The sequence below is a fragment of the Chiloscyllium plagiosum genome, chromosome 17 (genome assembly GCF_004010195.1).
Source record: "Chiloscyllium plagiosum isolate BGI_BamShark_2017 chromosome 17, ASM401019v2, whole genome shotgun sequence".
NCBI lineage: Eukaryota > Metazoa > Chordata > Chondrichthyes > Orectolobiformes > Hemiscylliidae > Chiloscyllium > Chiloscyllium plagiosum.
The window spans coordinates 3189379-3207726 of record NC_057726.1 but is presented as its reverse complement, the minus strand read 5'-3'; the positions used below and the strand labels follow the sequence as shown (position 1 = coordinate 3207726).

At 40.3% G+C, this 18348-nt stretch overlaps 1 protein-coding gene and 1 long non-coding RNA gene across 5 annotated transcripts in view; both read right to left on the bottom strand.

Moving 5' to 3' along the window:
- Nucleotides 1-6838, bottom strand: part of LOC122558196 — a 14990-nt gene extending 8152 nt beyond the window's left edge. The window contains exon 1 of the long non-coding RNA XR_006314066.1: nucleotides 6286-6838. This is a non-coding gene — a long non-coding RNA (uncharacterized LOC122558196). The remainder of the gene's footprint in view (nucleotides 1-6285) is intronic.
- Nucleotides 6839-9101: 2263 nt separating this feature from the next.
- Nucleotides 9102-18348, bottom strand: part of LOC122558193 (protein LSM14 homolog A-like) — a 93055-nt gene continuing 83808 nt past the window's right edge. For 2 of the 4 annotated variants that reach the window (XM_043706512.1, XM_043706514.1), the window contains 3 exons: nucleotides 13666-13843; nucleotides 12802-13033; nucleotides 9102-11045 (listed from right to left, as the gene is read on the bottom strand). In XM_043706512.1, the coding sequence (XP_043562447.1) occupies nucleotides 11022-11045; nucleotides 12802-13033; nucleotides 13666-13843 (434 nt within the window). In that variant the 3' untranslated portion in view covers nucleotides 9102-11021. Of the gene's footprint in view, nucleotides 11046-12801; nucleotides 13049-13665; nucleotides 13844-18348 lie in introns of all 4 variants that reach the window. The other 2 variants (XM_043706511.1, XM_043706513.1) reach the window with 1 other exon arrangement.

Genomic DNA, 18348 nt, shown 5'->3' with positions numbered 1-18348 from the left:
GGCGGAGAGGGGTGGGGAGGGAAATATATCCCTGGTAGTGGGGTCTGTTTGGAGGTGGCGGAAATGTCGGTGGATGATTTGGTTTATGCAAAGGTTGGTAGGGTGGAAGGTGAGCACCAGGGGCGTTCTGTCCTTGTTGCGGTTGGAGGGGTTGGGTCTGAGGGCGGAGGTGCGGGATATAGCACATCAACCGCTTTACCTTCATCCACCTGTTTAATCACTATCTCAATAAGGTTTGAAGCATGACCTACCCTTCACAAAACCATGCAGACTATCCCTAATCAACTTATTCCTCTCCTGATGATTATAAATCCTAACTCTTCCAACCTTTTCCAACACTTTACCCACAAACTAAGTAAGACTCATTGGTCTATAATTACCAGGGTTATCTCTACTCCCCTTGTTTAACATGGGAACAACATTTGCTATCCTCCAGTCTTCTGGCACTATTCCTGTAGATAATGACGACATAAAGATCAAAGCCAAAGGCTCTACAATCTCCTCCCTGGCTTCCCAGAATGACATACCTATAGAAAGCTTTAGGGTTTTCCTTGATCCTATCCGTCAATGACTTCTCATGTCCCCTCCTGGCTCTTCTTAGCTCTTTCTTAAGGTCCTTCCTGGCTAACTTGTAACACTCAAGCATTCGAACCGAGCCTCCATGTCTCATCTTTACATAAGCCTTCTTTGTCTTGACAAGAGCTCCGTCTTTAGTAAACCATGGTTCCCTCATGCAACTACTTCCTCCCTGCCTGACAGGTACGTACTTGTCAAGGACATAGTGTATAACATAAGAGGCATGGGATAGGATGCATTGTCAAAGTCTCTTGCTAAGGGAAGAAATATCAAATTCTAGGGACCATAGTTTTAAGGCAAGGGGAAGGAAAGTTTAAAAATGTGCAAGGCAAGCTTTTATGCCGAGAGTAGAGGCAGGTGCCCAGAATACACTGCCAGGGAAGGTGGTAGAAACAGATCTGATTGCAACATTTAAGAAACATTTAGATACACCTGAACAGGCAATGAAAAGTGGAATAGAGACAGTGTGCAGGCAGATAGGATTAGTTTAGAATGGCATCATGGTCAGCACAGACACAGTGAGATGAAGGGCTACTTCCTGTTCTATATTCTATCTGTAATTACTACTGTGAAATGCATGCTGTGCTTAACTCTGCCGCATACCAATTCTGGTCCCAAGAAATCTTGACTATATCAATTCAGATTGAAGATCATCTCTAAGAAGCGCAAGTCATCACAGGCATCCTAAGAAGTGACCACTGCAGGACACAACTCATAAAGACAATTGAAGATCGTATATGCTGCACAGGGAATGGAACTGATTTCCAGGCTCACTACACTCAGAATATAGCTCTGCTCAAAGTCCTAAATGGCTTACTCTGTATCCTTAGCCTGACACCCATGGCTCTAGAATCCCTGCCATTGGGAATGTCCTCCCTGTATCCTGTTCCATCCTATTAGAATTTCTGACCAGCAAGTCTGATCAGTGGTAGGGAATCATATGGTGAAAATTCTTAATAATTCATCTCCATGCTTTGTCTGAGGGAGGTCAGACCTGACAAATCTCATTGAATTTTTTGAGGGCGTGATCAAGTGTGTGGACGAGAGTAGAGCCATTGATGTAGTTTATATGGATTTCAGTAAGGGCTTAAACAGGTCCCACCTGGGAAACTCAAAAACCTAGGTAAAAACAATGACTGCAGATGCTGGAAACCAGCATCTAGATTAAAGTGGTGCTGGAAAAGCACAGCAGTTCAGGCAGCATCCGAGGAACCCTGCCCCCCTCTCCACCCTTCTGCCTCTCGTCCTGATGAAGGGCTTTTGCCCAAAATGTCGATTTTCCTGCTCCTCGGATGCTGCCTGAACTGCTGTGCTTTTCCAGCACCACTCTAATCTAAACTCAAAAACCTGAAAGCTCAAGGGATCCTCAATAGCTGGCAAGGTGGATCCAAACGTTTGAAAGGTAACTAAGAGGCAATGTTTTCATGCAGAGCGTGGTGTGTTTGGATTGAGCTGCCAGAGGAAGTGGAGGAAGGTGTACAATTACAACATTTAAAAGGCATTTGGATGGGTACATGAAAAGCAAAGGTTTAGTGAGATATGGGCCAAATGCTAGCAAATGGGACTAGATTTAGGATATAAGCATGGATGAATTAGACCAAAGAGTTTGTTTCCATGCTGTACATCACTATGACTCTATAATTGTGAAGTCCAGAACCAGAGGTCACAGTTGAAGGATATGGGAAGGCTATTTAGGATTAAGATGAGGAGAAATTTCTTTACACAGAGTGATAAGCCTGTGGAAGTCTCTGCCACAGAAAATGGTTGAGCCCAAAACATTGAATGTATCCTAAGAGCAGTTCTTGGGGGGAAAAGGAAGATGGGAAGAGCACTGAAGTGGATTGTCAGTCATGACCATATTGTATGGTCAATCAGTTTCAAATGGGCCAAGTGGCCACCTTGTGTTCCTAATTTTTGTTTGTGTTGAAAAATAAACACAGGAAATTAATGTTGATCATTGAGAATGGGTCTCCATTTGAAATATTCAATTTGCTTAAATTCTCAACATTTGGGATTTCCCTCAACTACTCTTGGGATGGTAGTTAAGGTGAGAAACTTCAAACTTACTTGGATGAATGCTTAATGTCGTAGAATTGAATTGTCACGTGTACCAAGGCACAGTGAAAAGCTTCGTCTTGCAAGCAATACAGGCAGATCACAAAGGCCATGTGCCAAATTTGGCAAGTCGTATTAATATAGATTTAGCTTTTTCTTAATGCAGACTCAATGGGCCAAAGGCCTCTTCTGCACCATCTGTTCTATGCTCATTCCAATCCATTACTGAGCCCTTGTCAAACAGTCACCAAGACTACTGGTTCTCAGAGCACAGGACTTGGCTCATTGAAAATTTTTATTAATTTTGTAATTCTTTTGAAGTTGCTGAAGGGGTTTTAAGGTTAGGTTGAGTTTCTGGTCACTCCTCTCATTTGTAATTTGTGGAATCTTACTATGAGCAAATAAAGCTGTTGTGTTCACCTACACACAGCAGTTCAGTGAAGAATTATGAAGAGGTGTAGCATAAAGCCTGCCTTTTTTTTGATGTCTAAAATAGGAAGCAACTCCTTCATTAGGAAAACTAGCATCAGGTTCCAATTTGGAGGCTGACATTACTAGCTGAACAAATAAAATCATTCAGAACCTCATGACCTAAAATATGGTAAGGCTCTGTAACTCACTCCTAAGAATATGAAAACAGATGTAAGGGAATTGGGAGAAAGATGGGGATGGGTTCAAAAGCAACTTGCTGCAAGTTATGATCTCAAATGTGCTGCCTAATAAGGAAGTGGTTGTACCAGATTCATTGCAACTTTCAAAATGGATCTGATAAATACTTTGGGAAAGAAATGCTTGCAAGGCTATGGGTAAGGTAACAAGCTCAACTAGTCTCTTTTCTGTGCTACATGATTCTACGATGAGATCAAGAACTATAGTAGACAGCAAAGGTGGTTACCTCATTGTACAATGGGATCTTAAACAAATGGACCAAGGAGTCGCAGATGAAATTTAGATAAATGTGAAGTGCTGCATTTGGAAAGGCAAATCAGGGCAGCACTTAATGGTAAGATCCTGGGGAGTGTCTTGGAATTCAGGTTGATAATTCCTTGAATGTAGAGTCACAGGTAGATTGGGTAGTGAAGATGTTTGCTATGCTGGTCTTTCTTCATCAATGCATTGAGTAGAAGGGTTGGGAGGCCAATATTAGAAGACAGCATTCAATTCTGTTCTCTCTGCCTTAGGATGTTTGAAACTTGAAAGGATTCAGAAAAGATTTACAAGAATTGTGCAAGAATCGGCAGGTTTCAGCTACAGGGAGAGTCTGAATAGGCTGCGGCTGTTTTTCCTGGAGCATCAGAGGCTGAGGGGTGACTTTATATAGGTTTGTAAAATCACGAGGAAAATGGATAGGTTAAATAGACAAAGTATTTTCCCCAAGGTGGGGGAGCCCTAAACTAGGGCTGCCAGAGAAGTGGTGGAGGTTACAACGTTTCAAAGGTGTCTGCATAGGGATATAGGCTAAATGCTAGCAAATAGGACTAGATTTATTTCAGATATTTTGTCGGCAAGGATAAGTTGGAGTAAACGGTCTGGTTCCATGCTGTACATCTCCAAGTCTCCAAAGGAAATGTGATCATATTTCCAAAGTATTGACATTCCAATATAGCATTCTGGATAAGGAATTCTGCTAGAAAATCCACACATTCAACTTATTGTTCAGTTTCTTTTTATTAATAAGATGTTTGAAATACATACATAGATACACAGGTACAATTCATCAAAAATCCTTATGAGCTTTCATCAATGCTTTTCGGTCAAAACTTGTTCACTAATTTCCATTTCTAAAAAAAACTGAAAAATCCAAGATTTATTTCTATCACAGCTGGGCCTGGCCAGGAGCGGAGCTTGGAGGTGGGGTGGTTGCAGGGCAAATGAGATGGATCTGAAACAGTACTCATGTTTCATAAGCAAGTGCATACAAAAGAACTTGCAACCTTGCTACCAAAACACAACACTGTAACCTCTGTTGTGGCAGAACAATACATGAAATTAAATATTACTACTTGATCATGCCTTAGATTTGAACTTATACATAATTTTTAAAAAATTGGTTTGGTACCTCTCTCTGACCACTGCATGAAATTTACAAACACCTCCAAATCTATCAAAATTTCTTTTTCCTGGTCTCCTCAAAAAAAATTCCAATATCTAGTTTCTATTTCTCAAATGGATCTTCCTGCCAGGGGCCACTGAGAGCACAGAATAGCATGTTAATGTTTGGTTAAATGATTCACTACCTGTCCAATAGAAGTGTAGCCAGAAGGCCTATTTGACTCAGAACTTCAAGTGCACTTTGTCTTCTCTGATGGAACTTCAATACTCAATAAGAATAGAAGTTACTAAAAACTGATGGCCAAGCAAATGAGAAACTCTCTTCTGCCACTTTTCTCCCAAAAGATGTTGGTCTAGTTACAAATAACGACTAAAGGTCATCAAAAAGGAAGCTCAAAGCATTGGTAATGGAGGAATTATAAAATTCAGCCACAGGTATAGTAGTCTTTTTCCATTAGTAGTGCTTAAGCGTCTCAGCGTCCAATAGCACTTCAAAAAGAATTGAACAGATGGCTATAATATACAGATATTTTAAAAATTCAAGTCGGTTTTTAAAAATAAAACACAATTTCAACCCTACTTTACTTGCCACTTGAACGAGGTTCATTTACTCAATCCTAACTTCAACCCACAAACGTGCACCAATGTGAGAAGGCTTTTAGCACTCAGATTCTTATATACATTGTGGGTTGATTTTCCATCTTGAGATCAGTAAGGCTTGTGGGGACCATTCCAGGAAAAATAAAGCACCGTAAAAATTAGACAATGTGTAACTACTTTCATACTTTCCATTCCACATATTTGAATGCTATTCTGTCATTGCTGCTGTCATGGAAACACTTGAAAGCATGGGATTTTTACACTGATCTGGTGCTTCTTCATTGAAACTCAAAAGTAAAACTTGTAAAGTTAACACATTTCAGTGTAGATCCTGCACCCAAACAATCCTTAATAGTTCACCTTCAATGCAAACTCCACATGCATTTTTCCCTAAAGTTAAAACAAAAATAATTTAAAAAAAATCTATATTAAAGCAAACTCATTGACCATCATTTTGCATTGATGATCACCTCCATCAATAGTGGCTCCGCTTTGCATCGAAGGAAACTGCCAGTCTCCCAGCAACCCCTCCAGACCTCCCAGAGTCATGTTCCATAGGACATTTCATTAATCAGTCTCCCCCTGCTGAATTGTCTTCAATCCTATTTGCTAGTTTTTAAAACTTACGTGATTTAGGATTTGTTTGCTTCTACTGTGAATAGGTGGTTGGGGAGGTGGATGTGAGAGACTCATGTTCAATTTTTCCTTGAACCATGAGTGTTATAACATATTTCAATGGAATTCACTTGCCAATGACAATGAAATATATTACTGAATAGTGACAGATATTTGCCCTCAACAACAGATTTATACTGAGCTGCACAGTTTAGTTTAAAGTACATTTTAGCTTAGTTTCCAATTCAAGCATGAAAATCTACATTGCTAATCCTACAGACTCTAGCCAATGAATGTACAAGTAAAACCTCTTGCACTATAAAAGCCTTTTAAAGTTATGCTTAAAATTTTATTTGGACAAGAGACAAAATACCTCAAAAGTATTACATCAGGAAAAAGAAATAGGGTAATATATTTGCATCTGAATCCAAACAGCAAATGTGAATATTAAAAAGCTTCTTAGAATTCTAAAAGTGAAGAAATATCCAAGAATTAAGGGCTACGGGGAGAATGCGGGTAAGTGGAGTTGAAATGCCCATCAGCCATGATTAAATGGCAGAGTGGACTCGATGGACCGAATGGCCTTACTTCCACTCCTATGTCTTATTGTCTTATCCAGAATTTCACATCCAAATTCTGAGTATTCTTAAAATTAATTTCTCATGCTTGTACCTGTGTGTTGTAGACACCATCCAACAATAAATTAATCCATTCTGTGATTTACAAAAGTCTTAATATGGTAAAAAATTTAAACCCAATTTTCATGAATGAATCATCACAGGATGTGATCACTGTTTGGGCATTTAGTTAAAAGCTTCCAGTTTTTAAAATCTCACAACAAAATCAAAAAATGTGACAAAAAAACTGCAGATGCTGGAATCCAAAGTAGACAGGTAGGAGGCCGGAAGAACACAGCAAGACAGGCAGCATCAGGAAGTGGGGAAGTTGACGTTTCAGATGTAAGCTGAAAATGTGTTGCTGGAAAAGCGCAGCAGGTCAGGCAGCATCCAAGGAACAGGAGAATCGACGTTTCGGGCATATGCCCTTCTTCAGGAATGTTCTGTGCAGAGGAGATGACCTGGGGTGTGCAGTGAGAGACGGACTCACTGAAATCCTTATCGAGGGAGGAAGGTGTAACCCTTCTTCAGGGCTGAGGGTAAAGGGGCTATCCCCACTTGACCACCTCCTGTCCCCACCACCCCCTTTATCTGCAGCAGCCCCTATACTCACTCCAGTCCAGAAGAAGGGTTATACCTGAAACATTGACTTCTCTACTTCCTGATGCTGGCTGTGTTCTTCTGGCCTCCTGCCTGTCGACATTACATTTGTGAGCACATTTTACAATCTAATTGAAAGCACATAATGAACCAAATGTACCCTGAAATAATGCCAAACTTGATCCCAGATTAAATATGTTGCAGACCTACTTCCTTGTTTAGAGCTGAGAAACAGAATGAAGAACAATTACAAACCTAAGGAAATCAAAGTCAAAATGCTAGGAGCAAGGAGCATCACTATATCACTCTGTCACCACCATAAATAAGATTTAAAAATATTGTATCTACAGGTAATTTGAGCTTTGGAAGCAGAGGGGAAATGGGATCGAGCAAAAGAAAACTGAAAAACCAAATTAAACACTCCAAAAATAAGTCAATGATCAAGGTCCAACACAATTACAACGGGAGTCCCAGCTGAAGTTTGTTTTAATTGAATGAAAATGCAATGAAATGAAAACGTATTTTAATATTGAATTTTCTATTTTAAGAATATCAAAATTGATTTTGTGTCATTCTTCAGCAAAATTTTAAAAGTTTTGATCTACCAAGCAATTATTCTGAGAATTCCTAAACGTTCAGTTCAATGCTATCTAAGTGCACCCTCTACGTGATCTTTAGTCTTACATTGGTCACCTGTATATCAACATGCTCTTTATCCATTTTCACATCCAGCATCTCAATTGAGACTGCCACTGGGGCAATGAGAACATGACCTCCAGGAACTAGAAGGTATCACCTAAACTTACATTTTCAAATGCAGTGTTACCAAACAGCAGTCTGTTATTCCAGTCATAAGCTTGGGATTTGGTTTTGTACCCAAACCTTGAAAAAGTGCAACTCACTGTATCATCTAATTCTCCCAAAAGGTGTTCACACTGGATTGGTGTTACTGGTTTCGAAGGCATGGAAATCAGCAAATGCTGTCTGCACTAGTTTGATTTGATTTATTATCAGCACGTATACCTACATACATATTTGGTTTTTACACATTTGGGAAAAAAAATATGTAATGTATATTGGTACTTTATATTTGGCAAGACTTACAAATCAGAGGGGGGGAATGGGGACAATATAGGGCCAAATATTACATTTCTTTAATCACAAACCTCAGACAACCAATGTCAAACCTCACTTCGTGAATCAAAACAACATAATATTAGCAGGTCTCCCAGACGAACTGTAGAAACGTGATCATTTTCCATGACCAGAGCACCCTCTTCTTGTCTACCAGGCGCAGTTCATTGGTCTAATCACACATGTAAATGCTGTGGTGTGCAAGTTTCAACTCTTCACCTGATAGGCACGAGCACGTCAAACCCAGCAGAGTGGGTAATCAGGAATTCTCGCCCACCTCACACCCAAGTACCATCTTCAGTGATTCAATCCAGTGAGAATAACTGAACAGTGTGAATTTGGAGGCAGGGCACATCATGCTCAAACCAGATGCATTTTCATTGCCACTCCCTAATCAGAGCCTTTCATTGCAGATGAATTCAATACTTCATATATTCCTTACCCTAATTCATGAGGGGCATAGACAAGGTGAATGTCGAAGCTCTACTCCCGAGGGTAGGGGAGTTCATATTTTTAAGGTGAGAGGAGACGAGGGGCAACTTTTTGTTTTTACACAGAAATTGCTTCACGTGGAATGAACAGCCAGAGAAAGTGGTGGATGCAGGTACACAGTTACAGCATTTAAAAAATATTTTGATGAATTTATGAATAGAAATGTTTGGAGGGATATGGGCCAAGTGCAGGTAGGTGAGACTAATTTAGTTTGGGAACATGGTCGGAGTGGACTGGTTTAACCAAAGGGTCTGTTTCCAGCTGTCAGACTCTGTGACTCAAATCCAAAGCTGCTCAAACCTTCATTTGATTTTGCCTGCAGAGATTCAGTCCCTTGAAATATAACACCAAGCAGCTGAATTTTCTGACAACCTTTTATTTCTCATTATTGCAAAAAAAACTCATGTTAAATCAGTGGGGGAAACAAAATATACTGTGCTGTAATTCTCTAGTTCAAGTCAACAGCAGCACGTGGTTAACATTCAAAGTGGGAGAAAAAGTGCTGAAATGTTATATCTTCATAACATATGTAGCGTTTTGTTTAATTTAGAACACAGCAAGGGAGACTCATAACCAATGTAAAGATATTGACAACTGTCGTGTATAATCACCAATCTGCTGCCTCTGCTTGGATTTTCACAGCATTTTACCAAGCAATCACTGGTCAAAGTAGTTTGCATCAACTGAAATCCCACAACTGTATTTGGAACTAATCCTTTAAAAGAAAATGGCTTGTCAGAATCGGAAAAGTGTCAATGAGCTGCTGCTAAATGTAATTTGCTGCGGTTTTTTTGCAAGTGTTGTTCTGATGGTATGTCAATGACACTTGATCAAGGTTGTATCTCACCAAATCTAAAATGGTTATAGTGCAGTCTTAGATGGGTTATGTTTTAGCTGACTTTTCTCTGATGGGAGTTCTGTAGCCCGTAAAGAGAAGGGTATTCCCTCACATCCGAGACCCTCAAAAATCATATTGCTTCCACCCCACTCTCTGCAAAACACAAACCTTTCTAACACTATTCCAAAGCATTATACTCAGAGGGAGGGGCACTGTCATCATAAGCCAGGCCTGGAGTTAGTTCTCCTGTGTTTACCTGGGGTTATCAGTTCAAGCCAAATATCCAAATGTGCAACCCTCCTCCCCCCAAACCTGCTCCCCAACCTGTCCAAAGTCTATAATTTATTTCAAGTAAATAGATCAGATCCACAGCAAGTAATAAGAGTGTAATTCAGATCAAGCAACTTGGATATTATGAAACAATAGAACAAAGACCTAAGTGGCTGAATTACATCCTCAAACTCACTGACATTACTTAGTTTTTCAATAATATTTAGTGTATAGTTACTTTATTATTGTGATAAGTGTAGCAAAGAACCAGATGGAAAATGAAAAATGACAGTGACAAAAAAATTAATTTCATATGATCAAGCTCTATTTTATGGGTAAGACCTTGTGAAGGTATGAACTATACACTATATATTACATATCAATGGTGAAGTTCAAAGTTAGTTTCACATGGCTATATAAATTCAAAAATTCTTCCTCTTTGGATCCCTTTTTGCTTTGTATATTTCAGAACTAAATTTACTCAATTTAAAAAGGCTACAAATTTAACTTGTTTTGTTCGAAATGAAAAAATTCTGTTTCATAAAACAATGAAGAACAGTTGACAGACACCAGAAAGTTTTGTGACTCAGGAGAGGCATCTCTGGGGTCTTCTGTCATGAAAGATGTTCTGATCCCATTTTTTTCTCAATAAAAAGAGTCCAGCGCGCATTAAGTATTATGTTTTGTCCTACGCAGATTAAAGCTAAGTTTTATCATTCCATGGAAAAAATAAATCTGAATAGCTTTCAATGTAGCTTCCTGTAAAGTATCAGTCAGACTGCAATCACAGTAGATGGTCAGCTGCATACAGTATTTCTTGCAACTGACAGCATTTTTATCAAACATTTTCAGTAATAAGAAATCACTCTCGTTATCAATGCAAAAATACTGGAAAGCTCCAACATACTAGTCGTATCTATACATTTAGAAATTTCCTTCTGCTATTTCAAAGACGAATATTTAATGCTCAACATTGTAAAGACGAACCTTCTGCACAACAAGATATTGCGTGTTCCCCCTTTTGATGTCAAGCACATAAATACCAGTGCTGGTGACAGGTGTACAGCAAATTAATTTCTTCACTTTTGCTGTCAAAAATAAGTTTGAAACTAAACAAATTCTCTGGACTGCGTAGATCTAAAGTCCTTTTTCTGGGAAATCCAGCTTGCATACTATGCAGCAACTTTATTGTCCTTCTGTGAAGAGAAAAAATGAACACATCTTTAAGTTGGGGCTTAAGACAAATTTTAACTGACTTACCCATTTGCAGCTTTTAGGTTTTATTGTTGACTAAAATAGTGCTGTGCCATCAAGCAAAGTCAAAACAATTAAGACATGAATCAAACTAATGAAAGCTTCTGAAAACAATCTTGCATTTCAATAGTATCATTCACAATTTCAGGACCGTCCATGATATACATCGAAGAAGGTCAAGCAGCATCAGTAGAGAGCGTTAATCTCCAGGTCTGTGATCTTTTATGAGATCTGAAATTTTAACTGTCTCTTCACAGCTGCTGCCAGAGTTGCTTAGAATTTCCAGTGTTTCTCATTTTAATTTCAATTGCCAGTCAGAGTCACACAGCACAGAAGGAGACCCTTCAGTCCAAACAGTCCATGCTGAATATAATCCCAAACTAAACTGGTTCCACCTGCCTGGTCTTGGCCGAGATCCCTCCAGACCTTTCCTATTCATGTGCCTATCGAAATGTCTTTTAAACATAATTGTACCAACAGCTACCACCTCAGGAGGTTCATTCCACACACGAAGCACTCTTTGTAAAAAAAATTTCCCCCATATATCACACCTTTCATCCTAAAAATATGCCCAATCATCTTGAAATCCCACATTCTAGGGGGAAGACACGACAACTGACCCTATCTATACCCCCTCAGTATTTTCTAAACTTCTATAAGGTCACCCCTCTCAACCTCCTAAATTCCAGTTAAACCTGTCCCAGCCTATCCAGTTTATCTTTCTAACTCAAACCTTCCATACCCGGCAACATCCTGGGTAAATCTCTTCTGAACCCTCTCCAGTTTAATAATATCATCCTTGTAATAGGGTGACAAGAACTGGACACAGTATTCCAGAATGTCCTGTACAACCTCAACATGACATCCCAACTATGTGCATTGAATGCTTCTTGACATATGGGCACTGACAGGAACACTAGCATTTGTTACCATTTCCTAATTGCCCTTATTCTGAGAGCTTGCTGGACCATGAGAATGAGTGGACTATTTAGCTCCTTGAGCCTGATCTACCATTTAATAGGAACATAGCTGATTTCATCTTGCCCTCAATGCCACTTTCCTGCCAACTCTCCATAATGCTTCAACATCTTACTGATTAAAAATCTTTCTATCTCCTCCTTAAATTTACTCCATGTCCCAGCACCCACCACACTCGAGTAGTGAATTCCACAGATTCACGTACTGTTGAGAGAAGTAATGTCTCCTCATCTCTGCTTTAAATCTGCTATCCCTTATCCTAAACTAGGACCTCTCATTCGAGTACTACACATAAGGAAACATTGACAATGTAGACCGAGAGACAATTGCCTTTCACATCTAACTGTAGTCTTGTTAGGTTCATGCTTGGTACCATGGTCCATATGAGCTTACCAACGTTATCGTCCCCTTCCATTCTCCTGAATCTAATGATTTACCTTGCCCTTAAATGAACCTATGCTCTTCTCCTCAACTTACTAGTTCTATTTGTCCAGAATTTCATCTGATAAAGACGTTTGGCTCTGAATTCCCTTTGGTTTTATTATTTCTGTCTCTTAGTTTTGGACTCCTCCACTCTCCCACTTATAGTAAAAGCTAAGTCAGGAGTTCAGCAAAGCAAGCAAAACTTCCACACCATCTCCAATTTGCACACATCTACTTGTTCCAAACTGTGGTTTAGATTTTCTTTTTAAAAAGTGCAATTTCAAAGGATCAGGTTACCCTGTATTCAAAGTCTGAGAACTCTCTGCCTCCTCCACGCCCTCCTCTGAATCCTCCACGATAACCACCACGGGGAGGCCCATAGTTCCCTCTTCCTCCACGGCCCCGTGCTCCCCGATATCCATAACCTCCTCGTCCTCTGAAGCCCCCGCGGCCACGTGTCGGACGCAGTGGTATTCCAAATGTTTCTGCATTTATCCGCCTCTCCTCAGCCCAAGTGGGTCTCCGATCTCTGGAAGAGAAATAGCTAACGAGAGAATTATAGTGCATACACACCAAATGTAAATCAACAGTACATACTGATGACAGAAAAAGGGCATTCAGTCCAAGTCTGTTGAACCACTTAATTAGACCACATCTGTACCTGAATGTATTTTGCATATTATGGAACCATATTCTTTGATTTGATTATTTTGCATTTGAACAAAAGACAGAGTTTAAAAAACTCAATTCTCATGGTATTAGCATCATTGCAAAGGCTCGCCCTTATTGTCCAGCCCGGTTGCACATGAAAATTTGATGGTAAGCCATCTTCTCAAACTATTTCTCCTCTAAAGGCTTCTCAACTCCAACAAAGAGACACTACCTGGACTGCAAATTAATGCAGACACCATCTGTGCTCTGCTGTAGTTGAGCAGATGGATAATTCTAATGGAAGGGCATTATTAACCTTAGCATTGCAGATGCAGAGTGTAAATCCCTCTCATGTCAAGACAATTTTTTTCCCCTCCAGTATCCTCTACAGTAATATCACTCGCATTGAATTTGCAATTTTCAAATTTACAGGAGGGAAATGCAACTGTGAAAATCAGAATGCTAAGTTGGCACAAATGTACGGTTGCCATTTTTGGCAATAATAAATACCTGGTTTCATTATCACAGGAAATGTTGTCAAAAAAAGATTTGGTTTTGTCGTAATAACATTTCGGTCCTGAAGTATCATCTTCGTCAGCATTTCCTTCACTGTTTTGTGTTTCAATCCCTGAGTCACCTTTATCTTCACCATTTACAGCCTTCTCTGTTTTATCAGGTTGTTTATCATCTGACAAGAAACAAGAGGACTTCAAAGTTTCTTGAGCAATTAACAGCATAAATGCAAAGTAGATAATTAAATTCTAAAAAAGCCATTGATACACAATTCAAGTGACTATTAAACATTAGGGAGAGTTTCCATGTTACTGATGATTATACCTGCATGAAGTGTGTTTAGTTGCGAATCCTATCAGACCACGTAGATCAGTTGGAATGGCAGTTAGAAGCAATAAAGACTTTACAGGAGCTAGGGGTTTGATGGATGGCAGTTGCAGGGAGGGAGATAAATTGAAGAGCCAGTCGGGGAGATGAGTGACCTCCAGCAAAGGTAGGAGAGGGAGGCAGTTAGTGCAGGAATCTCCTGTGGCTATTTCCATCTCAAACAAGTATGCTGTTTTGGAAAATGTAGAGGGTGATGGACTCCTAGGGGAATGCAGCACAAAAAGCAAGATTCTGGTATTGAGACTGGCTCTAATGTAATGAGCGGTACTCAGGTTCCAAGCAATCAATTGTGATAGGGGACTCTCTAGTCAGAGGCACAGACAGATGATTCTGTGGCCAACAGCGAGACATCAGAATGGTGTATTGCCTCCCTCATGCCAGGATCAAGGATATCTCAGAGAAAGTGCAGAATATTCTCAAAGGAGAGAGACCAGCAGGAGATCGTTGTACACATCGGAACTAATGGCGTAGGAAGAGAAAAGTATAATATTCTGAGGACAGAGTGTAGGAAGTTAGGAAGGAATTTACAAAGTAGGTCCTTACGGGTTGTCATATCTGGATTATTCCCAGTGCCACAACCACTGGGTGAGGGTAGGAATAGGAGGACAGAGCAGATGAATGCGTGGCAGAGGAGCTGATGCAGGGGAGAAGGATTCACTTTTTTGGATGATTGGAATCTCTTCTCTGGTAGAAGTGACCTGGATAAGAAGGACGGATTGCACCTGAATTGGAAGGGGACCAATATACAGGCGAGGAGATTTGCTAGAACTGCTTGGGAGGAATTAAACTAGTAGGGGGAAGGGAGGGGACCCAGGGAGATAGTGACAAAGAAGATCAGTCTGAGACTGGTATAGTTGGGTAAATGAGTAAGTCAAACAGACAAGGCAGGTAGGAACGAAGTAGAGAAAAAATTAGGTGTGATAAATTAAACTTCATTAATTTCAATGTGAGGCTAACAGGGAAGGCAGATGAACTCAGGGCATGGTTAGAAATGTGGGATTGAGATATCATAGCAATTACCGAGGCGTGGCTCGGGGATGGGCTGGCAGATTTTGTGTTTCAGTGTATGGATGCGATAGGAAGGATTGAAAGGAGGAGAAGAGAGAAGGGGGACTGGGGATTTTGATTAGGGATAACAATACGGCTCTATTTAGGGAAGATATTCCTGGGAATACACCCAGAGAAGTTATTTGGGTGGAACTGAGAAATAAGAAAGGGATGATCACCTTATTGGGTTGTATTATAGACCCCCCGCAAACCAAGAGTCATCAGGAAATTGAGAAACAAATTGCTAAGGAGATCTCAGTTATCTGTAAGAATAAAAGGGTGGTTATGGTTGGGGATTTTAACTTTCCAAATATAGACTGGGATTGCCATGGTGTTAAGGGCTTGGATGAGGAGGAGTTTGTTAAGCGTGTACAAGAAAATTTCTGATTCAGTATATGGATATACCTACAAGGTAAGGTAAAAAAACTTGACATACTCTTGGGAAATAAGGCAGGGCAGATGACTGAGGTGTCAGTGGGGGAGCACTTTGGGGCCAGTGACCATAATTCTGTTGTTTTAAAATAGTGATGCTAAAGGATATACTGAATCTAAAAGTTAATTTTCTAAATTGGAGGAAGACCAATTTTGATGGTATGAGCCAAGAACTTTAAAAAGTTGATTGGGGGTGGATATTTGGAGATAAAAGGACAGCTGGAAAATGGTAAGCCTTCAAAAATGAGACAATGATAGTCTAGAATGTTCCTGTTAGGGTGAAATGCAAGGCTGGAAAGTTTAGGGAATGCTGGGTGACTATAGAAATTGAGGTTTTGGTCAACAATAAGGAGGAAGCATATGACAGGTACAGTCAGCAGAAATCGAGTGATTCCCTAGAACAATGTAAAGGAAGTTGAGTATACTTGACAGAGATATCAGGAAAGCAAAAAGGGGACATTAGATAGCTTTGGCAAAAAGGGCTAAGGAGAATCCAAAGAGATTCTACAAATACATTAAGGACAAAAGGGTAACTCGGGAGAGAATAGGACCCCTCAAAAATCAGAAGGCAGGCTGTGTGTGGAACCGCAGGAGATGGGGAAGATACTGAATGAGTATTTTGCATCAATGTTTACTGTGGGGAAGGACATGGAAGATACAAAACATGCAGAAATAAAGAGCGACATCTTGAAAAATGTCCACGTTCCAGTGATGTGGTGCTGGATATCTTCAAACGCACAGAGGTGAATAAATCCCCAGGACCTGATCAGGTATAACCTAGAACTCTGTGGGAAGCTAGGGAAGTGATTGCTAGGCCCCTTGCTGATAGCCATGCTGATAGGTGCTGGAAGACTGGAAGTTGGCTAACGTGGTGCCACTATTTAAGAAAGGTGGTATGGAAAAGCCAGGGAACTATAGACCAGTGAGCCTGACATCAGTGGTGGGCAAGTTGTTGGAGGGAATCCTAAGGGACAGGATTTACTTGTATTTGGAAAGGTAAGGACTGATTCAGGTTAGTCAAGGTGGCTTTGTGTGTGGGAAATTGTGTCTCACTAACTTGATTGATTTTGTTTGAAGTAACAAAGAGGATTGATGAGGGCAGAACAATGGACATGATCTATATGGACTTCAGTAAGGGGTTCAACAAGGTTCCTCATGGTAGACTAGTTAGCAAAATTAGATCACAAGGAAGAGAGGCAGAACTCACTATTTGGATACAGAACTGACTAGAAGGTGGAAGACAGAGGGTGGTGGTGGTAAAAGGGTTGGTTTTCAGACTGGAGGCCTGTGACCAGCCACAAGGTTTGGTGCTGGCTTCACTACTTTCTGTCATTTATATAAATGATTTGGATGAGAATATAGGAAGTATGGTTACTAAGTTTGCAGATGACACCAAAACTGGAAGTGTTGTGGGCAGCGAAGGTTACCTCAGAGTACAACGTGTCCTTAATCAGATGGGTCAATGGGCAAGGGAGTGGCAGATGGAGTTTAATTTAGATAAATGTGAGGTGCTGCATTTTAGAAAGGCAAATCAGGTCAGGACTTGTACATTTAATGGTAAGGTCTTGGGGAGTGCTGCTGAACAAAGAGACCTTGGAATGCAGGTTCATAGTTCCTTGAAAGAGGAGTTGCAGGTAGATAGGATAGTGAAGAAGGTCATTGGTCTGCTTGCCTTTATTGGTCAGAGCATTGAGAATAGGAATTGGGAGGTCATGTTGTGGCTGTATAGGACATTGGTTCAGCCACTTTTGGAATATTGCGTGCAATTCTGGTCTCCCTGCTACAGGAAGGATGTTGTGAAACTTGAAAGGGTTCATAAAAGATTTACAAGCATGTTGCCAGGGTTGGAAGATTTGTGGTATTGAGAGACTCCGAATAGACTGTGGCTATTTTCCCTGGAGTGTCAGATGCTGAGGGGGTGACCTTATAAGTTTATAAAATGATCAGGGGCATGGATAGGGTAAATGGACAAAGTCTCTTCCCCGGGGTGGGGGAATTCAAAACGAGACGGCATAGGTTTAAGGTGAGAAGGGAAAGATTTTAAAGGGACGTAAAGGGCAATTTCTTCACGCAAAGGGTGGTACGTGTATGGAATGAGCTGCCAGAGGAAGTGGTGGAGGCTGTTACAATTACAACATTAAAAAGGTATCTGGATGAGTATATGATTAGGAGGGATTTAGATGGATATGGGCCATGTGCTGGCAAATGGACTACTTGGGTTATCTGGTTGGCATGGATGAATTGGACCGAAGGGTCTGTTTCCATGCTGTACATCTCTGTGACTATGATCTATTCCATCCAACAGAGAAAGTAAACAGGACCTAGCTTTAACATTTCAACTGGTAAGAGTTGAGTGAAGGAAACTGAGGAACTTTCCCATTTGCAATAAGGATATTTGCATCTGTGTCACTGCAACATTTGAAAACAGCAGTTAAAATACACACACAGATTAAGTTTTGGAATTATGTTTGCTGGAGTAAGCACAAGGCTAATTGAAAAACAGATGTCATCAGTGGGACAAGTGGTTAGAATGCAGAATTCTCTGCCACAAAGATTTCTGAAAAAAAATTATGAAATTGTTGTTACGGCACAGAAGGAGGCCTTTCAACCCATCATGTCTGCACTGGTTCTATTACTTCATGCCAATCCGTCTTTTGCCAAATCCCTGTACACCATTTCTATTGAAATAACTATCCAATGTCCCTCTTGAATGCCTCAATTGAACATGTGCCCACCACATTTCCAGGGAGTGTGTTACATACACTAATTACTCATTGTGTGAAAAAAACTTCTTCTCGCATCTCCCTTGCTTCT